Below are 14,257 nucleotides of genomic sequence, written 5' to 3'. Positions count from 1 at the left end.
TGGAAAATACCATGCACAAGGCAAGGACAGTTCTCGGCTCAGTTCTAGAGAAACAACAATATCTCAATCTTTTTTTTTTTTTTTTAAGATGGAGTCTCGCTCTTTCTGTCGCCCAGGCTGGAGCACAGTGGTGATCTCAGCTCACTGCAAGCTCCGCCTCCCGGGTTCACGCCATTCTCCTGCCTCAGCCTCCTGAGTAGCTGGGACTACAGGTGCCCGCTACCACACTTGGCTAATTTCTTTTTTGTATTTTTAGTAGAGCTGGGGTTTCACCATGTTAGCCAGGATGGTCTCAATCTCCTGACCTGGTGATCCCCTGCCTTGGCCTCTCAAAGTGCTAGGATTACAGACGTGAGCCCTGCGCCCGGCCCAATATCTCAATCTTATCCTTAGCAAATCTTCGTGTAAGTTCATGAATTCAGCTTGTGTGATTCCAGAGTCTCCTGAATGTCCTCAGGACACTGCCCTTGCTGGCGGGTGAACCACTGGGCTGGCACTGATGATGAGGCTCATGGGGGATGGACCCTCAGAAAGGGGTCTGGAGAAGGAGCCCACCAGTTTTTAAAGCTTTTTGTTTTATTTCTCAGCAACAGAAAGATTACAAAAAAAAAAAGAAGCGTTTGCTGAATTCTAACATCCAGAACAGTGAAAGGAAGACTCAGCTTAGCTGAGGGGGTGGCCAGGGTGCCTGGGGACCACTGTTGCTGTCATCTCCAAAGGCCCCGTGTAGAAAGCAGGCCCCACCACCTGTCAGGGTTCCTCTCTCTCAATGGCACGTGAACCCACCACTGCATGCCACCAGAGTCTTTAAAGGATCAGTTTGGCCTTAAGATGCCCAAAAGGAAGACTTAGAAATCACGACGTGCATCGTCCTGTGTGGGATGACCTGGGTGTCTTCAAATGCCGGGCACCTGCTGAGGGCCAGGCCGGCCCCTGCCTCTCTGGCGCACTGTGCATGACTCAGCTGTCATCTAAGCAGGTATCGCTGGACACACTGCAGCACCCCTGCCCTCCCCACTCCCCACTACACCTGGAGCCGGTCAACTTTTGAGACAGGTTAGAAGCTCCCAGAAAGACATACAGAGTACTGGGAAAGGAATATAAAGAAAAAATGGGGAGGCTTAAAAATAACCCTTCCAAAAAAACTAATTGGGGAATAGGATAATTTCCTCCCAAATATTTAACTTCCAAAGGTAACCCATCATTAACATTCTAAAGATGGTGGTGCTGATCATAACTGTAGAACAGTTTAGCCTTTTATTTTTATTTTATTTTATTTTGAAATGGAGTTTCACTCTGTTGCCCAGTCTGGAATGCAATGGCGAGATCTCGGCTCACCTGCAACCTCTGCCTCCCAGGTTCAAGCGATTCTCCTGCCACAGCCTCCTGTGTAGCTGACTACAGGCACCCACCACCACACCCAGCTAACTTTTTTTTTTTTTTGTATTTTTAGTAAAGACGGGGTTTCACCATGTTGGCCAGGCTGGTCTCACACTCCCGACCTCAAGTGATCCACCTGCCTCAGCCTCCCAAAGTGCTGGGATTACAGGCGTGAGCCACTGTGCCTGGCCCAGTTTAGCCTTTTAAAATGCTTTAAACACATTTGTTTTCCCCACATATATTAAAAACCTTGTGTAGGATCAGCAAATGTGCCCATACGGAAGGTCTGCATGGCTGCGATGAGTCGTAAGAAAGAAGGGAGACCTGATGAACATCCATGTGAAAATCCTCAATAAAATACTGGCAAACTGAATCCAGCAGCACATCAAAAAGCTTATCCACCACGAACAAGTCGGCTTTATCCCTGGGATGCAAGGCTGGTTCAACATATGTAAATCAATAAACATAACCCATCACATAAACAGAACCAACGACAAAAACCACATGATTATCCCAATAGATGCCAAAAGACCTTTGACAAAATTCAACAGCCCTTCATGCTAAAAACTCTTGATAAACTAGGTATTCATGGGACGTATCTCAAAATAATAAGAGCTATTTATGACAAACCCACATATCATACTGAATGGGCAAAAACTGGAAGTATTCCGTTTGAAAACTGGCATAAGACAGGGATGCCCTCTCTCACCACTCCTATTTATGACCACTCCTATTTATGACAAAACCACATATCATACTGAATGGGCAAAAACTGGAAGTATTCCATTTGAAAACTGGCACAAGACAGGGATGCCCTCTCTCACCACTCCTATTCAACATAGTGCTGGAAGTTCTGGCCAGGGCAATCAGGCAAGAGAAAGAAATAAAGGGTATTCAATTAGGAAAAGAGGAAGTCAAATTGTCCCTGTTTGCAGATGACATGATTGTATATCTAGAAAACCGCCTTGTCTCAGCCCAAAATCTCCTTAAGCTGATAAGCAACTTCAGCAAAGTCTCAGGATACAAAATCAATGTGCAAAAATCACAAGCAATCCTATACACCAATAACACACAAACAGAGAGCCAAGTCAGTGAACTCCCATTCACAATTGCTACAAAGAGAATAAAATACGTAGGAATTCAACTTACAAGGGATGTGAAGGACCTCTTCAAGGAGAACTACAAACCACTGCTCAATGAAATAAAAGAGGACACAAACAAATGGAAAAACATTCCATGCTCATGGACAGGAAGAATCAATATCATGAAAATGGCCATACTGCCCAAGGTGATTTATACATTCAATGCCATCCCCATCAAGCTACCAATGACTTTCTTCACTGAATTGGAAAAAACTACTTTAAAGTTCATATGGAACCAAAAAAGAGCCTGCATTGCCAAGAAAACCCTAAGCAAAAAGAACAAAGCTGGAGGCATCACGCTACCTGACTTCAAACTATACTACAAGGCTACAGTAACCAAAACAGCATGGTACTTGTACCAAAACAGATATATAGACCAATGGAACAGAACAGAGGCCTCAGAAATAACACCACACATCTACAACCATCTGATCTTTGACAAACCTGACAAAAACAAGAAATGGGGAAAGGATTCCCTATTTAATAAATGGTGCTGGGAAAACTGGCTAGCCATATACAGAAAGCTGAAACTGGATCCCTTCCTTACACCTTATACAAAAATTAATTCAAGATGGATTAAAGACTTAAATGTTAGATCTAAAACCATAAAAACCCTAGAAGTAAACCTAGGTAATACCATTCAGGACATAGACATGGGCAAGGACTTCATGACTAAAACACCAAAAGCAATGGCAACAAAAGCCAAAATAGACAAATGGGATCTAATTAAACTAAAGAGCTTCTGTACAGCAAAAGAAACTACCATCAGAGTGAATAGGCAACCTACAGAATGGGAGAAAATTTTTGCCATCTACCCATCTGACAAAGGGCTAATATCCAGAATCTACAAAGAATGCAAATGAATTTACAAGAAAAAAACAAACAACCCACATCAATAAGTGGGCAAAGGATAGGAACAGACACTTCTTAAAAGAAGACATTTATGCAGCCAACAGACACGTGAAAAAATGTTCATCATCACAGGTCATTAGAGGAATGCAAATTAAAACCACAATGAGATACCATCTCACACCAGTTAGAATGGCGATCATTAAAAAGTCAGGAAACAACAGATGCTGGAGAGGATGTGGAGAAAAGGAATGCTTTTACACTGTTGATGGGAGTGTAAATTAGTTCAACCATTGTGGAAGACAGTGTGGCGATTCCTCAAGGATCTAGAAATAGAAATATCATTTGACCCAGCGATCCAATTACTGGGTATATACCCAAAGGATTATAAATCATGCTACTGTAAAGACATATGCACACATATGTTTATTGTGGCACTATTTAAAATAGCAAAGACTTGGAACCAAGCCAAATGTCCATCAGTGATAGACTAGATTAAGAAAATGTGGCACATACACACCATGGAATACTATGCAGCCATAAAAAAGAATGAGTTCGTGTCCTTTGCAGGGACATGGATACAGCTGGAAACCATTATTCTGAGCAAACTATCACAAGGACAAAAAACCAAACACCACATGTTCTCACTCATAAGTTGGAATTGAACAATGAGAACACTTGGACACAGGGTAGGGATCATCACACCCCATCGTTGTGAGGTGGGGGGCAGGGGGAGGGATAGCATTAGGAGAAATACCTAATGTAAATTACGAGTTAATGGGTGCAGCAAACCAACACAGCACACGTATACCCTATGTAACAAACCTGCATGTTGTGCACATGTACCCTAGAACTTAAAGTATAATAAAAAAAAATTAAAAAAAAGAAGGGAGACTTCACGGGGACCAGCTGCAGGGACCGCACTCACTCACCTCCGCGGAGGAGTGTCCATGGGCTGAAGAAGGCCTCGTGCAGCCACAGCCCAGGCAGATCGGGGTGCTCCTGGAAGCTGGCGTCCAACCTCCTCACCATCGGGTGGATCGTGGCATGGCCGAAGCGGAAGGCGGCTGTGGAGAACACGTTGGACACAGTGGGGTTGGCGGTGGAGTCATAGCCTTCATAGGGACCCACGTACTGCTGGAAGGCCTCAGGTCCCAGGATCCTGGGGATGTAATCCCTCAGGGTGATGATCTGTGCGGAAAGGAAAAGCATCTCAGTGAGGCCCAGGATACCAGAGGAGGGTCGCCTTGAGCGGCAGTGGGGAAGAGGATCTTTCTTGACATCCCCAGGAAGCTGGACCTTCTCGCCTTGCAATAAAGGCCTCAGCTGAACTTCCCAGAAAGGTCTTCTTGTTGATCTTTTTCATGGATATTCAGGAGGTGCGTTTATAGGGCTGACTAGAGAGCCTCCTTCCCAGGGTGGTGATGGGGCTGGCAGTGGCAAGAGACAGCGCCTCTGTGGAGCCAACAACGGTCACCGGGCCAGGCTGGGCAGCTCGACTCCTGGCTGGATGATTGACAGTTGGGAGCAGTTCCCTTTTCTACAAAGCAACAATGATACCTAATTCCTAGAGCCTTCGTGAGGATTAAATCAAAGCATGTTGTACGGCAGAGAGCTCTGTCAATGGAAAATTACAGTTGCAATCATAGGGCCTGCCTGGAAATTACGAGTTGACACATGGTCCCAGGAGAATTATGTACCAAGATTCTACTTTCAGGTTTAACAGTGTTTCTTTCAGACAGAAAAATCAGTGTCAAGTTGTTTTGGTATTTAAGGGGAATATTTTGGTCAATAAACTGCATCCAAATGAAATATAATAGGAATAATTCTAGAATATGAATCTTCTCTTTTAGCTTACCAGTTTAGGAAGGCAAGCAGATTGTTTAAAAATAACCAATATTATTTACACACTTGTAATATGTTCCTTCCAGGTGTCAGAATGCATTTCCTAAGCACATAATTTGGCCCTTCAGGGAGACCAGGGAGAGCTGTGAGTCTTGTGTGGTCTGGGCCTTTACCGAGGGCGCACCTGCCCCCCGCTGTCCTGCTCCACCTCGGAGACCTGGACAGACAAGGAGGAAAAGGCAGCATCCAAATGTTTCCCTGTGGGGTTTCCATCCTTGTGCTAGTTCATCCACTGGTGAGAAGCATCGTGCTATGGGTCAGCGTCCCAGAGAGTAGTTCTGACTTCATCGTGCAAACAGCCTCTCCACCTCAGGTGCAATTTATTTGGCAACGTTTCTGAACCACACAGGTGTCCAAGGGGCTCCTCCCAACTGCATGAGAAGGTCTGTGTCCTTCCCACATTCAGAACTCAGGCAGCACCTTCTGAGGTTTCTTCTCACTACAATAGAAAGGAAAAGGCCTCTCTCTTTTTAGCCCAGGGACTGAGACAATTTCAAATTCAAGTGCAAGCTATTTTAAGGAAGACACCTCTTCCCCTTCTTGCCTACTTGAAGTTTGACTTGTGAGCCAGGGGGTACAGCAGGCACAGGCAGAGAACTCCTGAGGCCTGAGCCTCAGGTTCAGCAGCTCACCCATGCCCAGCCAGCTGCTGACAGAGCAGACCTGTGCCCTTCATCAGAGCCTTGCAGACACTGCGCCTCCTCAGTGTCCGACCTGCCAGAGCTCTGAACAGTGTGTCTCTCCTCTTCCCCACTGGCTCCTCATCTGATCTGAAATGTCCCGGGTAAGTGATTGGGCTCAGATACTGTAGCCTCCCCTGGGAGCCGTCCTCAGGTTGGGCAGAAGCACCCTTTGTTCTGACCAATGGGGCCTTAAAACTTGAATCTTGAGTCAGGCGTGGTGGCTCACGCCTGTAATCCTAGCACTTTGGGAGGCCAAGGTGGGAGGATTGCTTGAGCCCAAGATCAAGACCAGCCTGGGCAACATAGACTCTGTTTCTACAAAAAAATTTTAAAAATTAAAAATTAGCCAGGTGTGGTGGTGCACACCCTTAGTCCCAGCTACTTGGGCGGCTGAGGTGGGAGGATTGCTTGAGCCCAGGAGGTTGAGGCTGCAGTGAGCTATGATTGTGCCACTGCACTTCCAGGTGATGGAGGAGATGCTTTCTCAAAAAGAGAAAAAGAAGACACTTGAACCTCGTAAACAGCTCTCTGGAATTTTCATGGCAATTCTTCTGCAAATGCTTCTGGTATTTCTTTACCTGTCGCGTGGGGAAATGGTTACTGTGAACTATTGGACCTGGGTGGACACCATACTGTCAGACCTGGGCATCGTCGCTGTCAGGTGCCCCTCCTGCTCACCTCCCAGGTGGCCACGTCTTCTTCCTCTGCTGGTGGTGCCACGTAGAGGCCTCATCTTCCCAAGCTGCTTCAAGCTGCTCCTCCATGTCTGCTCTCACCCAGCCTCCTGGTTCCCCACAGCCTCTGCCAAAGCCACCAGGTGCTGACTTGTGGCCACTCTCCATTTCTTTGCCTTCACAACTCACCAGTGGGAATGACTGAAAGGTCCACACTTGGGAAAATGATGGGCGTGAAGGTGACGGGAAGCCAGGACCCCAGCACACGGGGAGACCAGGACGAAGAGACCTGGAGATGCGATCCTTGTCACCGATGGTGGGAAACAGCCACGTAGCCCCTGGCACAGGCTCCTCTGAACCTCCTGACTCTCGACTGCTTTCAAAGTCACCCACCCTGCTCTATGCAGAACAACATCACTCAGCATTTTCTCCAACATGCCCTATTAGTCCAATAAGAGGCTCCCATGTGCTTGCTGCGGGTGCTCGGGGAGAAGGCTGAGCAGATACCCAGCTCCCCAAGGACGTGACACAGCCAGGCCTGGCTTGTGCTCCTCCATAGGAAGCCCTGCAGCGTGGCGCACCTGGGCTTGGTCCAGCCTTGAGGCAGGGGCCTGGCTGTCCCTGCAGGGCAGGGGGCAGCCTCCACAGCTACCCCTGGAGGAACGACCAGGAGACTTTGTCAGCCAACATTGGAGGCCACTGGGGGATGGGGCCCTGCAGATAAAGGGGTCTGGGTGGGGCAGCAACAGCACCCACTGCAGAAATGGCCCTTTCTCTTTCTTTCCAGCCTTGGAAGCATGGCTTTATCCATCTGCTCCTTTGCTCTGGAAGAGCAACCAATCTGAAAAAGTACTCAGCTACAGCAAAGGTCGGCAGCCGAGTGGCCCGGGGATGCAGCCCCTGCCCCGAGACGTGGATCTGCCTGCCCAGGATGGGGATGTCCAGGGAGATCTGCAGTCCCTCCGGGGTCTGGTTCTACCTCCACACACATCCAAAGCAAAGCTTCTGTGGGTCCCTGGATATCTGGGGAAATCAAGGCTGTGCTCCAGAAATAGGTCTGCTATCTGATGGCCAGGGCATAGAAAACATCCACGCCAGATGTTTGGGATGTCTTTATCTTAAACTCCATGCTGCCTGGATGGCACACCCAGGCTCTCTGAGGATGGCCGCCTCCTCTCTGCCTCCCTCACACCCCCCGAGGATGGCCACCTCCTCTCTGCCTCCCTCAACCTGTGCTGGGAAGGGTTTCCTTTCTCATTCTTTTCTTGTCTGCAGAACACAAAAGTTATCACCAAAGTGAGCAACTGATTGTGAGTTCTTGTTTTATGACACACCATAGAGCAGCTAGGGTTTGCTGGGATTGAAGGGCAAGAGCTTCGGTCCCTCCTGGTGGGAAGCAGGGCTTATGGAACCGGGGTCCTGTGGGATCTCAAGCCAGCAAGAACTTTATCAGCCCTTCCTACGTGCAAGTCCCCCGAGAGATGCTGGATCCCAGGAACCAGCAGAGGGCGGCCCTGCAGATCCCTCCCGAAGATGCCCACAGCAGAAGTCCTGTGGCCCAGGGCTGGGGGAGGGGATAGCTCTCAGCTTTCTACAGAAGAAATTAGAGGAGCCAAGATCCTCAGAGTGGGGGTGGCTGTGGTTGGGCCCTGACAAATTAGAGTGGGTGTGGTGAGGACAGACGCAGTAGGAGGGAGGTGGTGTGGACGGATGCAGGAGGAGGGAGGTGGTGTGGACAGATGGAGGAGAAAGCTGTGACTCCCAGCTCTGAGTTGAGCCTTCCCGCCTCTTGCTATGAAGGAGGAGGGACGTGGTGTGGACAGATGGAGGAGAAAGCTGTGACTCCCAGCTCTGAGTTGAGCCTTCCTGCCTCTTGCTGATGTGTGCATCAGCCTGGCCCTGGCTGGCTCGTGTGTGTATGTGTGTGTGTGTGTGTGTATGTGTGTGTGTGTGTAGGGGGTTTGGGGGGTGATAGAGGGGGGATGCTATTTCTCTTTCATGAAGTTGCCCTGGCATTTCTTTTCATTATCTAATGTTTTTCAGAAGAAGAGAGATCCAGATTACAAAGTCACCAAACTATGAGTCGGTAGAACCAGGGAGAGAAAATGAGCCTTCCAGGCCACCGCGGATCTTTCAAATATGGCTGGAAGTCGCAGCAGTGGCTCTATCGACACGTTAAACACAACTTATTATTTTAATGTATCAAAGGTTTTTGCAAAAAGCACCAAAGAGGACCTATTAACTGAAAAAAATACAAAAGGAAATTCAAAAGTGAAATGTAAAACCAAGAAGAAAAGAATGTTCACAGTTTTTTTAAAAGCAGAACACACAGAAAATGAATTGAGGAAGGTAAATATGAAACAGAGAAGAACTCTCTTCCTATTGGTTGCTGTTGTTATTATTTCATTAATAATATGAAAAGGCAGCTGGGCGTGGTGGCTCAGGCCTGTAATCCCAGCACTTTGGGAGCCTGAGGCAGGCAGATCACTTGAGGAAAGGAGTTCAAGACCATCCTAGCCAACATGGAAAAACCCCACGTCTACCAAAAATACAAAAATTAGCCGGGAGTGGTGGCACATGTCTGTGGTCTCAGCTACTTGAGAGGCTGAGGTAGGAAAATCACTTGAACCCAGGAGGCAGTGGTTGCAGTGAGCCAAGATCTCGCCACTATACTGCAGCCTGAGTGACAGAGTGAGACTCTGTCTCAAAAAAAAAAGAAGAGGAAGAAGAATGAGGAGAAGAAGAGGAGGAAGAGAAGGAGGAAGAGGAGGAGGAGGAGAAGCAGCAGCAGCCACAGCCACAGCAACCAAATGTCATTATTTCTAGGTCAGTGGGATTCTCGGTAATTTGGAATTAAACTGTCTCTAATCTACAATGACAGGGCCTGGTAATAATTTATGCCTCTAAATAATCCCAGAACTCCATGGAGAAGAAAGACAACAGAGTGCATGACAATTGGACGTTTCCTGCTCTGTGAACGGGCTCCAGGGATCAGAGGCAGCTGCTCTTCTCACAGCTCCCTGGGCTGGATGAGGTTCTCACTCAAAGAAGGTTCAAACCAAATCCTGCTCCTGAGGTGACAGCAGGGCAGGACTTCCAGAATTATTTTTGAGATTCCACTTCATTCACAAATTCAACATATATTTATGAAGCAACCTGGCAAATTGTGGGTCCTGAGAAGAAAGAATTAAATGGATGAATGTCTCCCCGTGGAGGTCGCAGTCAGGGAAGGGGCACAGAAGAAGCAAGGAAGCAAACAGGAGCGCCAAAGGCCTCAGGGGGATGAGCAGAGGGGAGAAGGCAGCCGTCTGGGGTCTGCCTCCCCACGCGTGTGGCGGGAAGTCCAGGCTCACGGAGACGAGGACCTGGATTCCACCACTCAGCAGCTCCTGGGTTTACATTCCTGTTTGCACAAGGAAGCAGGAAAGCATCTGAGTCGCTGCTTGAAAGCCACATGGGTGCCTGATGATTTCTACTTCACACGGTGACAAGGTTCCTGCTTTCATTTCTAACTCGATCTTCTCACCCACATAAGCCTCCTCCGTCCGGCTGATGCTCCCCGCCAAGCACTGCTGTGTGGATGTGCGTTAGGACAGTGAGCTCGTCTGCCGTGCTTGCTGGAGAAGCCTGAGGGCCTGCTGCTGCCAGCCCCTGTTCCAGGAAGCTCCAGGTCCCCTCGCCACCCAGGAACTAAGGGTTAACGCCAGCGCATGGGGGCTTCCCAGGCCCTCCGCTCTGACCTTTGGGGCCTGGACCCCAGTGCAGTGAAGGCCAGAAAGCGGCAGGGGCGCATGGTGCCCGGGAGCAGCCGGTGCCACACACAGCCCCTGTGCCTCCTCGGACAGGGCTCCAGTGCCTCCTTTAGAACAGGATTGACGCGCCCTTCCCGCAGGCTCCCGGCGAGGACTGCAGACAGGATATGCCCAGGCTGCCACAGGGCCTGGTGCAACAGACACACATGGTGACTCTCAGTATAAAACAGCCCATCCTTCTTCATAACCACCCCGTGAGACCCCTAGAGTCAGGGACCACATTTCTAGGTGCGTAAGTGCTTTTCTCCATCACACAATTAATAAAAGGCCAACTTGAGTCTCCATTCAAGACCCTCTAATGTGATACTTAAGAGAGTCATACAATGAAGAAAGGTATAAAACAGACTCTAACTTGTTAGTTCAGAATCCTCACAGAGTCGGTTCTTCATTCGCTGCATTGTCTCGGAAATACAAAAACACCAGCACCCCTGGTCCACCCACCTCCAAGGGTTGTTCTGGGAATTATTAAATGAGTTGAAATCTGTAAAGCACGTAGCTTGGCTGTGGGCACCGGGAAACCTGGGTGGCCTGGATGTCATTGTTGGGGGGCTGTGGTTGTTGGTGTCTTGGTGGGATAATCACCAGCTGGCTGGAGGGTAAGCAGGTGGGACAGAGGGGCCCCCGAGGGCCGCCGGCTCCGGAGTTACCCTTCGGCCCCTGCACAGAAGCTCACAATGACCCTCCACACGCCCATGCAGGGCGCCCAGCATGACTGCGCACCCACACAGGGCCCCACGACCTGGAGCACACCCATGTGGGCGACCATGATGGCTGTGCAAGTACCTGAGACACAGAAGCCACGATTCTGCACACCCACACGAGGCGCCCCCGGCTTTGCCGCAGCCACCCAGGGCGCCCAGGACCACCCCGCGCACCTGGTGCAGAGCGCCCACGACCTTGCGCGCCTCCTGGTACACGGCGTCCGCGCTCCAGTGCGCGTTGAGGGTCTTGAGTGCCGCGGCCAGGCGGTTGTGCTCGCGCAGCCACAGCGTGTGCAGCGCCGTCAGGGAGGGGACCTCGCTGGCGCGGCCGTCCCCGGCCAGGAAGCAGGGCCCGCGGGTCTCTCCGGGGATGCCGGGCGCGGGCGCACAGGCCGCAGGCGCGCGTGGCGGCGCGAAGGGCAGGTAGGCACGGCCGGAGTCCCGGAGGCGCGCGTGGACGCGGAGCAGCCCTCTGCGCTGGTCCAGTTCCGCAGCTGCCTCTCCAGGGCCGGGGAGCTGCCATACACGGTGGACGCGTCCAGGAATGAGGTCAACCCGTTCATCTGCTGCCGCGGGTTGGCCACGGACAGGTTCCCGAAGAGCGCGCCTTGGTCCCCGGTGCCGCAGGCGGCCGAAGAGCGGTAGAAGGGCAGACAGGCGGCGCCCGCGGCCGGCCGGGCCTCCTCCGGGAGCTGCGGGCAAAGGGGAGTTCAAGGTCACCCAGGGCCCCCGCGCACCATTTGTAAGACTCTAGAAGCTCGAGGCCGGCGACGACCCCACAGCACCGCACGTTTTTCTGCCCCTCCAGTCCTCTCTCTGCAGGGGTCGGTCCAGCCAGTCCCCTCACCTTCCCCCTGGCCTGCTCACCGGTGGTCTCTTGCCTGGAAGAGGCTGCAGGGTCGGTCCAGCCAGCGCCCCCCCACCTCCCCCCTGGCCTGCTCACCGGTAGTCTCTTGCCTGGAAGAGGCTGAACCCAGAGGATGGACCCCACATCCTAGGAGTCCACATCTCCCCAAAGCTCTGATGCTCCTGGCCTGAGCCAGTCTCGCTCCTGCTCAGACTTGTTCTAGCTGCTCATGGAATCCTCGGTCTGGTTTATTTTCTGACTTTCGGAAGAGCTGACCTCTTTCTTTCCAGTGCCATGGACTTGGTTTAGGAGCACAATGAGTAAACGGTCTCCGAGTTTTGGGGGCATCACTGTTTAGTGTAAAGGCAGCTCGAGGGGAGTGAGGAGACCCTGGGTGGCCTTCCAGCTCTGGCTGTGGCCAGCTTCCATCTTCTCATCTGTAACATGGAGATCTAAAACATTATTTCCAGATTTACAGGTTTCCTGGGAAGAGTCACCCATGCCGGATGCCGGCGAGCTCTGTGGGCTGCAGAGAGCATGTGCCCTTTCCCTGGCAGCTCTTCCTCCCTGGGGAGTTGTCACGGGGTCAGGGCCTACCCTGGGCGTTATCTGATTTAAGAGGTTAAATCGCTCGTCCAGAATCACAAGATCGCCGGGGTTGGACAGACCCCGAAAGAGACTCTTCCTGAAGATCAGGGTCTTCTCGTAATAGGACATTATTATTCCCAGTGAAAATAAGGGAAAAGCTCCTCTTGGGGCAAAGCGCGGCCCGGGCACTGAGGAGGAGGAAGGAACAGAAGACCTGGGGTCAATTAGGGAAATGCGCCCAGCGAGCCAGCAGCTGTTCAGGGCTTAGCCGCTCCGTGCAGCGCGGTGCAGGGAGACAGGCCGAGCTCCTGGTGGACTCAGGCACAGGAGGTGCAGCGGAAAGAATGTAGGTGAGAGGGAGTCGGCCTTGTGGTGAAGCAGCAAAGCAGAGGCCGTCAGAACCCCTCTGGGCAGCGCCCAGGCCTGGCAGCTGTGCAGCCCAAGGGCCAGCTGGGGGTCGGGGCAGCGAGGACGCCCCAGCCCTGGCTCAGAGCCAGCACAGGGTCCACAGGTCATGCATTAAAAAAGCGCTTCTGGCTGGGCATGGTGGCTCACGCCTGTAATCCCAGCACTTTGGAGGCTGAGGTGGGCGCCCAGCACTTTGGGAGGCCGAGGTGGGGATCATGAGGTCAGGAGATCAAGACCATCCTGGCTAACACGGTGAAACCCCATCTCTACTAAAAATACAAAAAATTGTCCGGGCGTGGTGGGGGCGCTTGTAGTCCCAGCTACTCGGGAGGCCGAGGCAGGAGAATGGCATGAACCCGGAGGCGGAGCTTGCAGTGAGCCGAGATTGGGCCACTGTACTCCAGCCTGGGCCACAGAGCAAGACTCCCTCTCAAAAAAAAAAAAAAAAAAAAAAAAAAAAAAAAAGCGCTTCCACTGAGAGCCCTCAGGGAGGCCTGCGAGGCTCAGAGTAGAGGAGGTGAGAACTTGTGGCCAGCAGGGAACCCAGGCAGGAGCTGAAATTCAGCAAAAGAGTAGGAAAGCCAAGAAAACTGTGACAGCAGGAACTTCAGTGCACGCTCTTCAGATTATACAGGCCCAGCGGCCACAAGAATAGGAGGAAATAGAGGAATTAAATTGAAGAGCACAAATAATAATAAAATTACAAATAAATAACAAGGAGCTGCAAATTCTCCTACTCACTGATTCAAAGAGACTCAAGAAGAGCTAAAATTCTCTCTAGAAATCAATGAAAAGTTAACTCGCTTGTTAAGAAAATTCAAGCACACCAGCAAAGCCTTCCTCAGAAGAAAATCTGTGCTCTTTAAATTGCTTTCATAAGAACAACAAAAACAAAGAAATTAAGTAGCTATTTTAAGAATTTAGTTAAGGAATAGAGAGCTAAAGCAAAAATAAATGAGAAAGTTAAATTAATGCATGCAGAAGTTAAAATAATTAACTATGAATAAAAGACCTGGTGGGAAGAAAACATGAAGCCCTGCTTCACAACCCAGCGTGGAAAACAAAGCAAGGGCACAGAGTGAGGCAGGATTGCAGTGAGAGAGGAGCAGGGCTAGGCACGCAGGAGATGAGAAGAATCAGGTGCGACTGTATATGCGGTTTCATGGCAACACGTTGGAAAATGAAGAACAGATCGATGACTCCCTAACAAAATAGAAATAACCACAGTTTTTCCAAGAAGAAATGTAAAACTCCAATGGACAATGAGG

At 50.5% G+C, this 14,257-nt stretch overlaps 1 protein-coding gene across 1 annotated transcript in view; it reads right to left on the bottom strand.

The window, feature by feature from the left end:
- The window catches only part of TPO (thyroid peroxidase), an 86,837-nt gene that overhangs the window by 18,908 nt on the left and 53,672 nt on the right, over nt 1–14,257 (bottom strand). Inside the window, 3 exon segments of the mRNA XM_030799838.1 lie at nt 4,304–4,562; nt 11,321–11,613; nt 11,616–11,838. Of these exon segments, the coding sequence (XP_030655698.1) occupies nt 4,304–4,562; nt 11,321–11,613; nt 11,616–11,838 (775 nt within the window).

The sequence above is a fragment of the Nomascus leucogenys genome, chromosome 19 (assembly GCF_006542625.1).
Source record: "Nomascus leucogenys isolate Asia chromosome 19, Asia_NLE_v1, whole genome shotgun sequence".
Taxonomy (NCBI): Eukaryota; Metazoa; Chordata; class Mammalia; order Primates; family Hylobatidae; genus Nomascus; species Nomascus leucogenys.
The sequence above is the reverse complement of the archived record's forward strand: the minus strand, read 5'-3'. Positions and strand labels throughout refer to the sequence as shown.